The 15,650-nt window shown below is 40.8% G+C and overlaps 1 protein-coding gene across 5 annotated transcripts in view; it reads left to right on the plus strand.

Annotated features, from left to right (window-relative positions):
• Window positions 1-14,515, plus strand: part of LOC104028196 (sodium channel protein type 5 subunit alpha) — a 171,522-nt gene extending 157,007 nt beyond the window's left edge. For all 5 annotated transcript variants that reach the window (XM_075705274.1, XM_075705273.1, XM_075705272.1 and 2 more), the window contains 6 exons: window positions 1,009-1,290; window positions 8,095-8,148; window positions 9,730-9,871; window positions 10,613-10,713; window positions 11,208-11,478; window positions 13,281-14,515. In XM_075705274.1, coding sequence (XP_075561389.1) covers window positions 1,009-1,290; window positions 8,095-8,148; window positions 9,730-9,871; window positions 10,613-10,713; window positions 11,208-11,478; window positions 13,281-14,515 — 2,085 coding nt within the window. The remainder of the gene's footprint in view (window positions 1-1,008; window positions 1,291-8,094; window positions 8,149-9,729; window positions 9,872-10,612; window positions 10,714-11,207; window positions 11,479-13,280) is intronic.
• Window positions 14,516-15,650: the final 1,135 nt, after the last annotated feature.

A 15,650-nucleotide genomic window follows, 5' to 3' on the forward strand; every position in this document is an offset into this window, starting at 1 on the left:
TTGGACACTAACATGAGAGAAAACAAGAGCTGACATTTTCCATAATAAGCTTCACAATTGAATAAAATTTTATTTTTATGGATCAATATCACCTTGTCTCAGTTTCAGAAATGTAGGTGGAGAAGAGGAAGAGCTTAGTATCTGCCTACCAGATTTTAATCTCCAAAGCATGAGACAGAGATGGAGACAAATCCATGTAGTGAGGCTGGTTCCTGCAGCAATGCTAGCAGGCAGCTTTGCCTGGACCATGCAACGGCAGCATCTCCAAAAGCTGTGAATATGGAAAAACCTTGCTGACACAGGAAGGGGAAAACTACATTTTGTGATAGTGTGCTCCCCCCAGAAAATGTATGGTTTTACACAAGGGTATACAGCCCTTCCTGGGTTGGTGTGTAGGAACTTTACAGCATGTCACAGGGAAAAATAATACATTTTTTGTTAAATTAGAATGGTTTCACTGTTTTAATCATGCATACTGATCAGACAGGGGAAGATGGCTTATTACAGTCTGTCTCAATCAGTTATTATTTAAATAAGCAAATTTTATCACAGCTAGAGTTCACATCCCAAGGACTATGGAGGCCTGAGTTCAGTAAAAGATTTCAGAAATCTTTTCTGGTCTATTTTGAGACACTGTGATGTACCCCAGCAGTTGCCAATTAATTGTATGATTATTAGAGATGGTTTGACTGAAGTATATTATCCAGTAGGATCTGAGAGGTCATGATGACTTCACAGATTGCTCCTGAACTCAAAGATTCCTCTTGAAAAAACATCATCCCATGGGTGGGAAGCCAACAGATTAGCTCTTCAATTACAAGAGGAAAAAAATGATCATGTGTGAAGCCTTTAATGGTGGTCTGGCTCCTTAGGTAGTGTTAGTAGTTATCCACCTGTCACCGTGTGAGGGTTCAGCCTAGTTAATCAAGGGTGCACAACAGCTTCTTAGCAAAGTGTCTATAGAAGTGCTGACATTAATTCTGTTTTCTCTCTCCTGTTTCACCCAAGGTGGTGGTCAATGCCCTCGTGGGAGCCATCCCCTCCATCATGAATGTTCTGCTCGTCTGCCTCATCTTCTGGCTTATCTTTAGCATCATGGGAGTGAACCTGTTTGCTGGGAAATTTGGGAAGTGCATTAATAAGACAGAAGGAGATATGCCTTTAGACTCCAAAATTATTAACAACATGAGTGACTGTATACTCTATAACGTGTCAGGCACGTTTTACTGGACAAAAGTTAAAGTTAACTTTGATAATGTTGGTGCTGGGTACCTGGCTCTGCTACAAGTGGTAAGTGTGACCGCCGGAAACTGAACTAATGGGCAAATGTTGCTTGTTCCCATTGAAATCATCAGCTTAAAGATTCAGGTTAACCTCTATGCTTTTCTGGGTTTTTCAGCCTTATCTATCAGGGCAATGCCTTTTCTCAAGTGTAAATAAGTCATATTTGGCGTATTAATTTGGCCTAGAGATATGTATGGCAGCTTCTGGTTTTAATTTGAGTTTCTGGTGCATCACTAATGTAATGCTCTGGAGGTGATTGGAATATTGAGGTGAATTAAAGACCATTTTGTCAATATTGTAATCCAGAGCAAAGTTCAGTTCCAGAAACAAAAAGTCGTGGTCCAGGAAGGACTGTTCATGCAGACAGAGTGCACTGGCCTTCCTGAACTGCCTGGGACTTCACTATACCTTGCTGGGAAAAAATGAAGTTACAGTACCTTCAGTTACTCAGCTGAAGTTATTGCATAGAGCTGGAGTCACAGGGGAAACTTAAGTTACAGTCCTCTGCTCATCTTCCATGGAGATATTCTAGAAGGACACTGGTGCCTCTCATTCTGGTTCCTCACCTCATTTCCACCTGCTAACATAATGAGTCAGACTGAACCTAACTATGGAACGCTGTGGTGATTATATTGCTGCAACTCCATACAGCCTGCTCATTCTGGAAGGGTGGTGAGAGCATATCAGAGAAGAAACTGTTGAGGTTTAAAGTCATCTATAAAGACAGACACTTTTACAACCTTTTTCAGCAGCAAATGTAAAACATGGATAAACAGGTTGTATGCATAGACATTTACTGTGTTGTGATGCAGCATGACCTAATGGATAGAGCCACAGGAGACTCCATCTTCTTGTCCAAGCTCTGCCACTGGACTTCTGAGTGATTTTACACAAATTGCATTGTGTTTCAATTCCATGGGGTCCTCATGTGAAATAATGGTAATGGTATTTACTTCCATTGTTCCTAATTTGCTCTGAAGCTTAGTGATGTCAAGGGCTGGACACGCACTGGGAGTGTTTGTTGTGTTGCATTTTATGCACACAGAGTGAAACAAGTCCCTCACTACATCCTTGGACAGGGAGGTTACTATTTTGAAGCACCTGTGATGGCATTCCTTGCTTCTGGCATAAAAACTTGACGCTGGGACCTCAATTCATTTGTCACATATAGACATCCACCCTTTGCGATTCAGAAGGGTACAGCCCCGGGCCCCTGCCTGCCCTTCCAAGAGGGCATGAGCCTCCCACAGGTCCCCTATCAGATCTGCCAGCCCTTCTCCTTCCTGTGATGCAAATTTGTTTTCTCCCAGATCTTTTTTTCTCTGTCACAGACACATGAAATATCTTCATGAAGTAGCTTTCCTTTCTTGTAAGAAATGCTTATCATTATATACTCTGTTCCTGGTACACATACACTTGAGTGTGAGATATTCTCACCGCTGTCCATCGAATCTTTGCTTTCATACCCTCTGGCAAGCAGAAAGGTTAGAATGGGCACAACTACTTTTGGTTCTTTCCATGACATAAAGCTGAACTTGCTGAGAGCAAGAGCTTTTATCTTTTGCATGTAATTATGATATTCAGTTCATGCATGCAGGGTAGATTAATTCACTTTGAACAACTTTAATTAGATTTTCGATTCTATATAGTGCTTTCTTTGTCTTTTATTGAAACATCCAATCTGGCCAAGCAAAAATTTCCAGGTTTAAAACATTATGCCTCACCTGAAGCTTCTTATCTCCTCCATGACTGCCTAAGAGAAGCCTAGTTTGTTTGGTGAAAAAACTCCACCAGAGTAGTACTTATTCCTTCACCATTTCTTTTATGACTTAAGCTCCAGCTTTCTGAAAATCTGCAACTTTTCATAAATTGCCATTGCATAAGGAGTATCCTTAGGCAGTCTCTTTTACTGTTCTGCAGTATCAGTTCCTGGGCGTTGACACTGGTGATACTGGCTGCATTCAGCAGATGGGCCTGCCTTCTGTTGGGATCAGTGACAGCAGCAAAACCATAACTGTTTGTAAGGTGGATCTCAGCACATTTTTGAAGGGACAGTCTAGTACTGCTGTTTTGCAGCTGAAAATGGACTTGATGACCTTGCAGGTTTCTTTAAAAACTGTGATCCTGTATTTGGTAGCAGGGAAGTAGGTCTTCCAGTTGCAGAAGTACAATATAAGTGCCATAAATGTACAGCCTGTGCAAGCTGGGCAAACTGATTATGGCAGGAAATGAGGGAGCCCTAAAACCTTGCTCAGCTTCTGTGGCAGGTGCTGGCTCCTTCTTCCAGGAGGAAGTGCAGGAGGCAGATGCCATTAGGGGATGGATTTTAATTTTCATCCTGCACCTGGAGCTCTTATGTCTGCTGCTAATGACAGTCTTAGGCAATAAAGTGTAAAGATGACACCCACAGAGAAAGGGCCCAAACATCTGGATGTCTTTTGGTAGACTCCAGCTGAGGAGTGTCGGTTACGTGTGCTCCTTGCCAAATATCCTCCATATGGAGTCGCATTTCATGAGCAAACTACCGTAGGAACTGCAGGAGATCAGTTAACAGCTCAGCTCTCCTAAAGAGACAGACACATTGATGCATCGTTGTGCATGCTGAGACAGTGCGTAGCAATGATGAGATAAGCATTTTGGTTACAACCCTCTGGGATCCAAAATAGGAGCTTTTAAGTGGGACTTGTCTTTTGACTGTTGACATTTTCAGCTGCTGCAACACACCCTTTAAATGACTCTGAATTTACCTTTGGATGCCTGAATGTGTCTGAAAATCCAAATGGAATTATATAAACCAAATCTGTCTGCCTAATGTCTTCACTTCTACGGCATCCTTGAAAGAAATGAGAAGTTCCTACTATGGAAACTTTAAGGCTTACTACTATCCAGAGGCAAACTTTCTAACAGTGTAGTTGAGAACCGCATGCAACTTTCCCCAAATATCCTTTGCACTTTTCCTACCTTGTTTAGGATCCATTATGTTGTTCTGAAGATGCCACTTTGAATTAATGTGTCTGGGAAAACATTCACGTGAAGTGGTCAGTCCAGTTTCAAGCTTCTCCAACTAACAAATGTGCTGTCTCACAACAGATTACTAAAATAGGAGGTAGTGTCTGCTCACTCTACAAGCAAGAGAAATGCCTCATTCACAGGGAGGAAAAGATCTTTATTATTACGACTTTTTAATTTGCAAGAAGGATGATTCACTCTTCTGGGGATTTAACACCCTTAACACCCTAATCTATTAGGAAAAAATTATTGCCACAACCCAGTGCTTCAGTAATGCTTTTTCTATAGTCCCAGAATTGCTTTGCAGGTCACAGCACCTATGTTCTATAAATCTGTATTTGAGCTGAACAAAGAAATATCTTAAATTTCCAGTAGGAGTTTTGGATTTCCCTTGCAGAATAATTTCCTTCATGTTATGATCACTTCCACATATTTTTTTGCAACATATCTTGAAATTTCAGCAATCTGTTGAAGAACACCAAGAAAACAAGTGGTCTCTCATGCAGCACCTGGCTTGCTCAGAAAAGTTCTCCTTAGACAGGAACAGACTTACATCTAGTATGTCCTACAACTCTTTGTCACTCTGGGACTCCAGATAAGGAATGGGAAGAGAACAGAAGCAGTCCTAGACCTAGTACAGCAATCAGGAGCTGTGGAGTTAAATCACCCCCTCATGCCAGGTTTGAAGTCACGACTGAGCTCATAAATCAGCTACAAAATTGTCATGAGACAGCGGCGTGTGTCTAAAGTTACTGAGTTACATGATCTCTTGCACTGCTGTAAACTGTAATGCTAGATTTTACTTTCACTGTGGATGCAAAATGTGCAAAAAAAAGTGTGCTTCTGAACAAACCATAAGTTGGTGTGCCAGGGTAGATTTCTCAGTGTGTCCAAAGATCAGGAGTAAGCAGTATTTCCGTGAGGAATTACTGGTAGAAATTCAAGGGGAGAAGAGGCAGTGTCCTTGGAGCCTGCATAGCCCAGTGCAGGGCAGAATTCCGGGGTGCTCTGGTGGGTCCAACGCTCAGTAGTGCCCTCCTCTGCAAATCGACTTAATGCAAAATAAATGTAAAACAAATGTTCCATATAAAATTGCTGTTACGATGAAATCAAACAAACTGAAAAATTCAACAGAAAAGCCAGCAGGTAGTGGAGTTGACATAGCCAACTTAAATATGTGTAGTTTGGTTGTACTGTTGGTGGCTCTGTTTTAGCTTTCAGAAGTTTCTCTCACCAATAGTAATGCTTAAAGAAGCATTTCAGAAATGCAAAGACCAGTAGTTCTGCTGTCATAAGCGGCCATTTTTATTGCACTATTGTAGTCCTCTTCCAGAAAAAAAAATCCCCCTCGCAGATTTGAAGGCTTGTTTTATTTTAAGGCACCATTTGGTTATACAATAAATGGTTTGAGGGCAGGTAGTGCCATCCCACCTATCTTCCTCTTCACTAATTTACTGCATTGCAGCTTTAACCACCAGTCAAATAACAAAATGTAATCCCATCCCAAGATGAGTTTATCAGTAGATAATCTCATCACATGACAGTTTCAGTAGAAAATGGTGTTTCTCTGGATAGCTTCCAGGCAGGATAATATCACAAACACTCCCATGAAGATTTTGTCACTTCCTTATCCAGAGTGTAAGTGGTTACTAATTCCAGATAAATAATTTCTTTCCCCAGTGTTATATTTCTTTCATTCTCAGTATCTTTTACCCTCTGCAGATGAAGTGTCTAGGGAAGCTTTCCAGAAGTCCCATGGATTTTTAATTCTCTTACTTCTGGACAACTGGGAAAAATGGAAAATCACAGTACTTCATTCTCTTAATACTTATTTTTGTCAGATCACTTCATCATCTATTATCGCCATAAACCACTGTGCCTTGCAGTAGTCTCTCATGTCTGTGGTACACATCGAGGGGTAAAATAGCTACTCAAGAGAAAAGATTTCCTCCCAAGTGGGAGAAAAGTACAGGCTAAGATCATATTGGTTTGTGCCACAGGGAAAAGGATTACTTGTTTCATCCCGTCCACCCTTCCTGAACGGCTCTTCGAGCTGGAAGCTGCGAGCGGCTGTGAAGACACCATAAAATCTTTCATCAGATTAGAAAGAGAATTGCAAAAAAGGAAAATATTAGAACAGTTAAGGAGGATCAGCATGACAGGTTCAAATAATTATTTGTTTCAATAAAACTGCTGATCGGTCCTATAAACACTTTACATCTAAAGTGGTTTTTAACACACAGTACCATGGAATAGATTTTCCAAAGGGTTCTGATTTGGGGGGTTTAATCTCCTTCAACCAGTAGATAAAAATGAATGCAACCTTTCAAACATTATTTTATATATACTTCCATGAGAAATATGGTTGACCTCTTGTACAACATTTTCCTCTGGCTCAGTAGCCTTCAGAGGGAAATGAGAAGGCAGCGTTACCTCCAGAATTTTATTTAATAATAGAGAATGTATAACAGAGCATTTTTAAAACTGCTGGATGTACCTTGCTCAACACAAATACCTGGGTTTCTCCTGGGAACCGCTGGCTAAATTCCTATTAGCATTATCTGGAATTGCGTGCCTGCACACCATGGAGAAAATTCAACCTAAGTGTCAGTAAGATTAGAAAAAAAAAAAAAAGGGTGTGGATCTTTCACGCATGCTAGTGTAAATCTGATTAAATCAATAAATCTAAAAATGCCTCATTATCTGCTCACGCTGATTTTAAATCCAGGGTATGTCTAAATGGGTCAGAAGTGAAATGAGAAACAACCCCAGAGGACTAATATAAAGGTAATGTGGCTTAGGCCAAAGTCAGACCTAATGCCAACTATGTTTGGCATCAGGCTGTGTCTAATGAGAGGCATATATTGAAGACAGAGAGTCATGGTTTTGCTACAGAATAGCAAAAATCACTTCTGCATGTTTCTCCTAGGAGTATTGTCACTGCCCCTTCTCCACTGCAAGTTCCAGTAACAGACACTGACTTCTGTGGAGTCCCTCCTTGTTTAAACAAATAAAAAAAATGATAATTAGAAACATTGATTTAAAGAAAGAAAATCTGAACAGTAAAGCAGATAGAGTTTCCAGGGCCAGGCTCACAGCAGGTGTTTCATTATAAATAATCCAGCCACCAAGCCAGGAAACATGAAATTGCTACTCTACCCTTAATTAGTTTAGTGATGGACTTGGTAGTGTAGGTTAATGGTGGACTGGATGATCTTAAATGTCTTTTCCAACCTAAACGATTCTATGATTCTATGATTTATGCATCTCCCTGGGCTTTGACATTGCCTTGATTTACCCCATTTTAAAAGAGGGCAGAATCCAAGCTTCGGTGGCATCCTACAGCGTAGTCACTGCACATCAGTCTGAACAAGCAATATGGATGGGACCCATCTAACCTGGTCTGAGACTTGTGCAGGACAGCACTCAGAGTTTCCCCATGTAGCCATATCTCTTCATTACTTGAATTTTTTAAGGGTAAGGCTTCCAAAGATTTAATTGCCATGTTTTTTCTCCTTTTTAAAAATCTCATTTAAAAACCTCTGGTTTATCCCTACAACTGCAGAAAATCAGAAAAGATGAATGAGAGAATCCAGGAGAAAACCATTCTGAAATGATTTTCAATGTCTAAATGAATATAAACCCATGGATGCATTTTGCTTTAAAGGAGAGGCAATTCATAAACTGTGAAGAACATGCTCAACATTGCATTTTTGAAAACTCACCACTGAAGTGATATAATCATTTCAAGATATGCTTATTTAATATGCTTAATTATGTATTTTGTGTGTTTTTCTCCAGGCCACATTTAAAGGTTGGATGGACATTATGTATGCAGCAGTGGATTCACGAGAGGTAGGTCACCACAAGGAAATTAATAATTTCCTTTTCCATTGACTTTTGCAACATTCATGGTGTTTAACAACAACAACAAAATACATGCAGGTTGCCAGTCCCTGTCTTACTCTGGTTGAGACAGTTGCCGACCTTCTTTTTTAGCAGCTGGTTCTGAAGCATCATGACCCGGAGATTAAAACGAATGCAGCCCTCACTTCTACACAACTGATTTATCTATTCATACTGCAAAACTCCCAGCACAGAGAGGCAGCTCCAGAGTGGGACTGAGTCTACCAAAAACCTAAATTGTCCTCTCTGTTTCTTCCACTCTCCCTCTGACTGCCATATATTCCACAGATCTAACTTCTGATAACTGGAACCTCTTTAAAAGCATTGGGTTTAAATTACATTCCCTTGTAATCCCCATCCTCAACACCTCCTATATCTTCACCTTCAGCAAGTTTCTCTTCTGTAACCAGCAGCTCCACTCAAAGAGGGTGGAGGAGCTCTTGGCAGGGAAAGAAGCTTGTGTGAACTTCCACCTCTGGCTTGAGATGTGCTGGAGCTCTGGGCGCTGGTGACTGCCCTGTGCTGGCAACCAGTTTCTACCTACATCCTATTCAGCTTTCAGGTTTCCTTAAAAAAAAAAAAAAAAATTAAAATAGGGCTTTTCCTTTGCTATATAATGCATGATTTTGGTTTGGGGGTTTTTTTTGTTTTTTTTTTTTTTTTCTATATTGAAGGAGATGTTGTAGCTCTTTTAATAATATTAAAGGAATGAGATTACACTGGCTACTGGGAATTTGGCAGTCTGAACTGAGTAACAGGGAGTCGAGCCCTAAAGGGAGAAATAAGGCGTGAAAAAACCTCATGACATCAGAGGAGCGGAGAATTGCCTTTGTAGTACATAGCTCCTGATGTTGATTTATTCTTGTACTACATGTACATGTGTGTCTGTCCTCCCTGCTACTGAATAAAACACATGGGTTACACATGAGAAAATAGGGCATTTAGGGAAATGTGAGCTTCTGGCATCTTGGTTAGACACCTGGAGCTGGTGGGGCATTTTTGCCAAATGGGGTACATGTGATTTGAGGCTATTGGACTGTGTTGCTCAGTCCTTCAGCAAGAGATCTTTTTCATTTCCACCCTTCATAAAAGAAAAATTGTACTTCTAAATACACTGACTCTTAATACAGTGTTTTTAAGTAGCATTTAATTATACTGCAATCATACTTTTGCTTTTTATAAGTACCATCAGTTCATATAAGATCAGGGATAATCAGAAAATTGATTCTTTTCCCCTTCTGGGTTCAGACTGAGAACATTTTATAGGAGTTATTCTGAAGTTGCACTTTCTGAAGGAGTGTGATTGCTGTGCAGTGTTGTGAAATGTAGCTGAAATGACCATGGCATTGCAGATGCCAGTAGTAAACTTCAAACAGAGACAGTGGAGTGCTACCTCTGCTAGTGGGAGTTACACTATTATTCCTGTTTCATAATCTTTATTGCTGATGGACACTTTTCTTTTAACTGCATTAATATTGTGATATGTGCAGAGATGGTGTCATTTTCGCATTTTCCTTTTTCCCTTTGCAGTGTGAGGAGCAGCCTGAATGGGAATGTAATTTATACATGTACCTATACTTTGTGATTTTCATCATCTTCGGGTCTTTCTTCACATTGAACCTCTTCATTGGTGTCATCATTGACAATTTTAACCAACAAAAGAAAAAGATAAGTAGTGCATATGCTACAGATCACCTTGTGATTGCTGCAGAGATCAGGGCAATGGATAGATTTATAAGCAGTGGCTTTGCCACATTAGCTTCGAGATTAGCATTGACAGAACAGCCGCAGAAACCACCTTGCAGGACTTTTACAAAAACACAGTTGTAGCAGCCCCTAATGACCCCGTAGGATAAGCATCCTGAAAATACAGGCTGGGGAATTATATTCCCCACAAAAAGCAGTGAAGCAGCTCCATGCAGACGGGATCTCTGGCACAAATGCTGCCACAGGGGCACAGACCGCCCCGGTGTCCCCCATGCCCAAACACCACTGTCCCTCAGAGCAGTGCAGCCTGTTCTCCTCAACCTGTCACCTCTGCCCCAACGTGCAGCCAGGGTCAGGGAGGAGCAGTCTGGCCCAAGAGCTGTGTTTCTCACTGCTTTGTAGGCTCTAAAAAAAGGGCTGAGGTTCTTCTATTCTTCCCTCTTTCCCTGCACCTATCTTGAGTGCAGACAGAATCTGAGTCTTGCTCCTCCTGGGTTGCCTGCACTGCTGTGTCTCCTGCCCGTCACCTCCATGCAATAAGCAGCTCCTAGCACTGCATCGCATCAAGCCCTTCTTAGCTGTTTTGATGAAAGCTACGTGAAAAGGGAAATAAGAAAACAGAAGAGAATGCAGCCCTGAACTTTGGATGGAGGCAGTGGACCTCTTTTCATCAAAAATAATAGCTTTGTTCTCACCCTATACTTAGGTGGCCAGGATATCTTTATGACAGAAGAACAGAAAAAGTATTATAATGCAATGAAAAAGTTGGGATCTAAGAAACCTCAAAAGCCAATCCCAAGGCCACTGGTAAGAATGGTGTAATTCAGTTGAACTATGTGTAATAGCTGAATATTTATTTAATGGAATGAATGAAATTCAACTTCCCAGTGTAGGAAGAGTGATTGCTTTCAGATGAAAGCCGCTTAGTATTTACATGTTTTGATTTTGGACAGTATTTGCAGGTCTAGTCACCTGTGTGGTACAAAATTCCCATTGCTCTGCAATATTGACTAAAAGTCCAATTTACGTATATAGTCATTGGTAGTGGCCACATGCCTGCATTGAACAAATTCATGGCCCCAGTCCAAGGTATTTTTTCAGTAGTTTCAAGAAGTATTAGGAGTAAATGGGTTTGAAAACTCTATCATCCAACCATTTGTCATCATCTTCATGTTTATAAAGTTCTAATCAGAAGCAGTACAATGTCTGTTTTCCTCTACATTCTGATCAATCAGGAGACAATGATGTCATCATTTTGACACAGTTCAAATTTCCTAACTAAATCTTCTCCTTTCCTCCAGAACAAATACCAAGGTTTTATTTTTGATGTCGTCTCAAAACAAGCCTTTGATGTCTCCATCATGATTCTCATCTGCCTTAACATGGTTACCATGATGGTGGAAACAGATGACCAAAGTCAAGAAAAAGTGAACATCCTCCATAAAATCAACATGCTTTTCGTTGCCATCTTCACTGGGGAGTGCATCATCAAAATGCTAGCTCTGCGACATTACTACTTCACCAATGGCTGGAACATATTTGACTTTGTCGTTGTGATTCTGTCTATCGTAGGTAGGTGAATCTGGATTTTCACCCAAACTCCCAAGTTAAAAAGGCAGACATAAATTTAATTAGATAAAGTTGAAGTCTTCATGCAACAAAATACACTTCCAACTCAGAGAATTAGATCCTAAGCATATATTTTTAATATTTAAACAATACAACATAATACTGCCTAACAATAACTTGTATGATCAGCAAAATTATGAGGTTTATCACACCACAGTATTGGTTTCAATCTACACTTAATGGTTCCTGGTGATAAAACATGGTCCAGAACTGGCACCATACACTTAAACCCAGTTCTACACAACAACCAAAGACAGAAAAGTAAAAGAGCCAGATGAAAAGCACACATGCAGACTGCTATTGTTTTGCTATTTACTTTTTATTACACCAGTGTGAAATAGCTCTTCAGGGCAGGTTTGGGCAGGCGCAGTGAGTCTGGCTGTTCTCAGCCCTGTTGTCTCTGGAGCTCCAAATCCTCATCTACCCAAGGGACAAAACAGAGAGACATGGTTTTATTGTTAATTTGTGCCTCTTGCTGTCCTGCAGCCCCAAACATAGATCATATGTTAGGTGCTACAGAAGTGCAGGTCAAATGTGAATCTGAAAACACGCCAAAAGAGTTCTCATTGACTTTGGAAACAAAGTAGCCACTGGAAGATGACCAGCTGATCCAGTGAGCAGAAGGAACTCAGAAATTTGGCTCTTCCAATAGAGTTTCCATTTTGAAGGAGGGAAAAGGTGAATGAAAACTGTCGTGTTAGGAAAACAGGGCTATCTTCTCATTGACTGATTCTTCTGTTGCTCTAAACCCTCTCTGGTGGACTGGGGAGCCTGCAAGGTCCCAATGCAGGAGAACCCTAATGCCCAGAGAGCAGCCTGTGCTTTGGAGGCCTTGGATCAGCCAAGACCACCTGGATTTCGGAGATTTGGGTCACCCAGGGATCATTACTACCATACAGCTGCCACCAGAGCCTTGACGCTGGGTGCTCAGGATATGCCCATAGCAGCTTGTTAACCAGAGCTGTCACATTGGTCATAGTGCTGCCCCGTGATCAGCCAGGTTGTTTCAGTGTCAGAGGACTCAGGCCATGCCAGTCAGCCCTCTCCCAGGCTGGGCTGGGAGACGTGAACTCAGCATGGCTCAGTGCAGCCAGGGACTGTTGGCATTAGACAATCTGAACCAAGCTGCTTTGTTCCTTCAGGAAGAGCTTAGCTACAGGGATGCAAGCTCATTTCCTTGCTAGTACAATCTTAGACCTTAGTTCCCTCCCAGCCCATTGGGGAAACTGGAAAACTTAATAAGCAAACAAACAACCAAGCGGATTTCCAGTAGAAACCTGCACTGTTCTGGTGGTGGCTCAGAAAAACTGGTCCAGCTCACCAGCTTTTCAGTGCTGACTCACAAACACTTTAAAGACAAAAATATTGTCAAATCAGAAAAATTTTGACCAGCTACACTCAGGATAAATGGCTCAGGTGACCAAAAGTCATGACGAAAAGTCATGACCAAAAGCTGCAGATAGGTATGTCCCGTCTGGGTTGATCCTGGTTTCTCATTCCCAACAGACTGTCTTTCCCTTAATAAAACTACAGCCACCATTGACACCTTTGCTCATAGTCTCAAAAGTTTGCATGGATTAAATGGGCATGAAATGCTAACAACAATACCATTCCCTTTATCATAGGTCTTCCAGTTTGGGGAATTTTTCATTGATTTTGTCCATCATCCTGACTAATTGCTGTAAAGGGAAGCCTGGGGTTATTACCCATGTACTAAGTCACTGTGTGTCTCTTTTCTTTTCAAGGCACCGTACTTTCTGACATCATCCAGAAATATTTCTTCTCTCCCACACTCTTCAGAGTCATTCGCTTGGCTCGGATTGGCCGGGTCCTAAGACTCATCCGGGGAGCCAAAGGAATTCGAACTCTCCTGTTTGCCTTAATGATGTCCCTACCTGCTCTGTTCAACATTGGCCTCTTGCTTTTTCTGGTCATGTTCATTTATGCCATTTTTGGCATGGCTAACTTTGCCTATGTTAAGAAGGAGCATGGGATTGATGACATGTTCAACTTCCAAACCTTTGCTAACAGCATGCTCTGTCTCTTCCAAATCACAACGTCAGCTGGCTGGGATGGTCTTCTCAACCCTATTTTAAACACTGGACCACCGTACTGCGACCCAAACCTTCCAAATGCAAATGGTTCAAAGGGAGACTGCGGAAGCCCTGCTGTAGGGATTTTATTCTTTGTTACTTATATCATTATATCATTTCTCATTGTTGTAAACATGTATATAGCCATTATTTTAGAGAACTTCAGTGTAGCCACTGAGGAAAGTACAGAGCCTCTAAGCGAGGATGATTTTGATATGTTCTATGAAATCTGGGAGAAGTTTGACCCTGAAGCCACTCAGTTTATTGAGTATTCTGCACTTTCAGACTTTGCAGACGCGCTGTCAGAACCTTTGCGCATAGCGAAACCAAACAAAATCAAACTCATAGCAATGGACCTGCCCATGGTCAGTGGAGATAGGATCCATTGCTTGGATATTTTGTTTGCTTTTACAAAAAGGGTGCTAGGAGAATCTGGAGAAATGGATGCCCTTAAAATACAGATGGAAGAAAAGTTCATGGCAGCGAATCCATCTAAGATCTCTTATGAACCAATTACAACAACTCTCAGACGGAAACAAGAAGAGGTCTCCGCCATCATCATCCAGCGGGCCTACAGGAGACATTTGTTTCGGCGCTCCATGAAGCAGGCATCTTACTTGTACCGGCACAGAACTTTTGACAGCAGCATCCTCGAGGACGATGCACCCGAGAAGGAGGGTCTTATTGCGTTCATGATGAACGAAAACTATGGCAGGCCAATAGACAAATCAGAAACTCTGTCCTCCACATCTTTCCCTCCATCCTACGACAGCGTCACCAGAGGTGCGAGTGATAATCTCCAGCTGAAGATGACGGACTCAAGCAAAAGTGATGAGGCTATAGATTGTCTTCTCTCGCCGGACAAGGATAAAGAATCAATTGTTTAAATGTTTGTTTAGAATGCTTTAAAATATTGTTTACAGAATGTAATGCTGTAACTACACAATGATTGAAGCAGCCTTCTTATTAAAAATTAGTTGCAAAATAAACAATTGAGTTTTTACCCTTAACTACAGGAGTCATATAACCTTTGACCCTGCTCTTTTTGACTTGGCTCAATATTTATATTTATATATGCACAGGAAGAATCTTTGCAGGGTCATAGCTGTTATATCAATGGTGTGAATAAGAATATGCTAGACTGTAAAACAGTAAACACAGTGTATATCTATCCACAGGTAAAGCCTGGCTGTATACATTCATTTAAGGTCTTACTCATATTAGTGTGTTTACTTACGGCGATGTATGACCTTGCATTCTAAAAAGAAAAAAAAAATATCACAGCTGCTGTAGCAAAATGTAACACTTACTGTATATGTTGTGAATGGTCTTTCATAAATTTATTATATTTGATATTTTTTTACTTTAAAAAAAAAAATGTCTCTTTTTCCATGAAGATTAATGATCCTTACACTCTTCATGATGAACTCTGAGTCAAGGTAATAGGAACTTGTGGGATTCCCCATCATTTCAAGAGGAAAGTTGTTGCAAAGTAAACTATCAAATTAGCAACATTTTAACTGTTTATTACACTAAGCCCTTCCTCTTGGGACTTGCATCAGCAGAAATAAAAAAAAAAAAACACCACAGAACAGGAAATGATGTCAAAATAATGAGAAAAATGGCTTGTTCTATCCTTCAGGAAACTAGACAGTAATGGATTCTGTTTGTAAAACTGTTAATAAAAGCACTAATTTTTTAGTATGTTTCAAGAATCTGCTTTGAATACCGTAATCCAACTCGCCATAGAAGTAGTGCATCACATTTGTGTGTAGTGCTCCAAAGCACCATCTACGCTGGCAAAGTTTCTGTTAAGGTAGTGGGATAGGTTATGTTTTCCCCAGGAACACTGAGCTAAGCAGCCTTATTGGAAACTCTGTGCATCAATACTACTCCAAAACTACTACTACTACTACTACTACTACTACTACTACTACTACTACTACTACTGCTAAAACCAATGTCAATTGGACCGTGCAGAACAGCTGCAACAGTGTGGTCAAGAAGGTGGGAGGGGAATTG

This window comes from Pelecanus crispus, chromosome 2 (assembly GCF_030463565.1).
Source record: "Pelecanus crispus isolate bPelCri1 chromosome 2, bPelCri1.pri, whole genome shotgun sequence".
In the NCBI taxonomy this organism is placed as follows: Eukaryota; Metazoa; Chordata; class Aves; order Pelecaniformes; family Pelecanidae; genus Pelecanus; species Pelecanus crispus.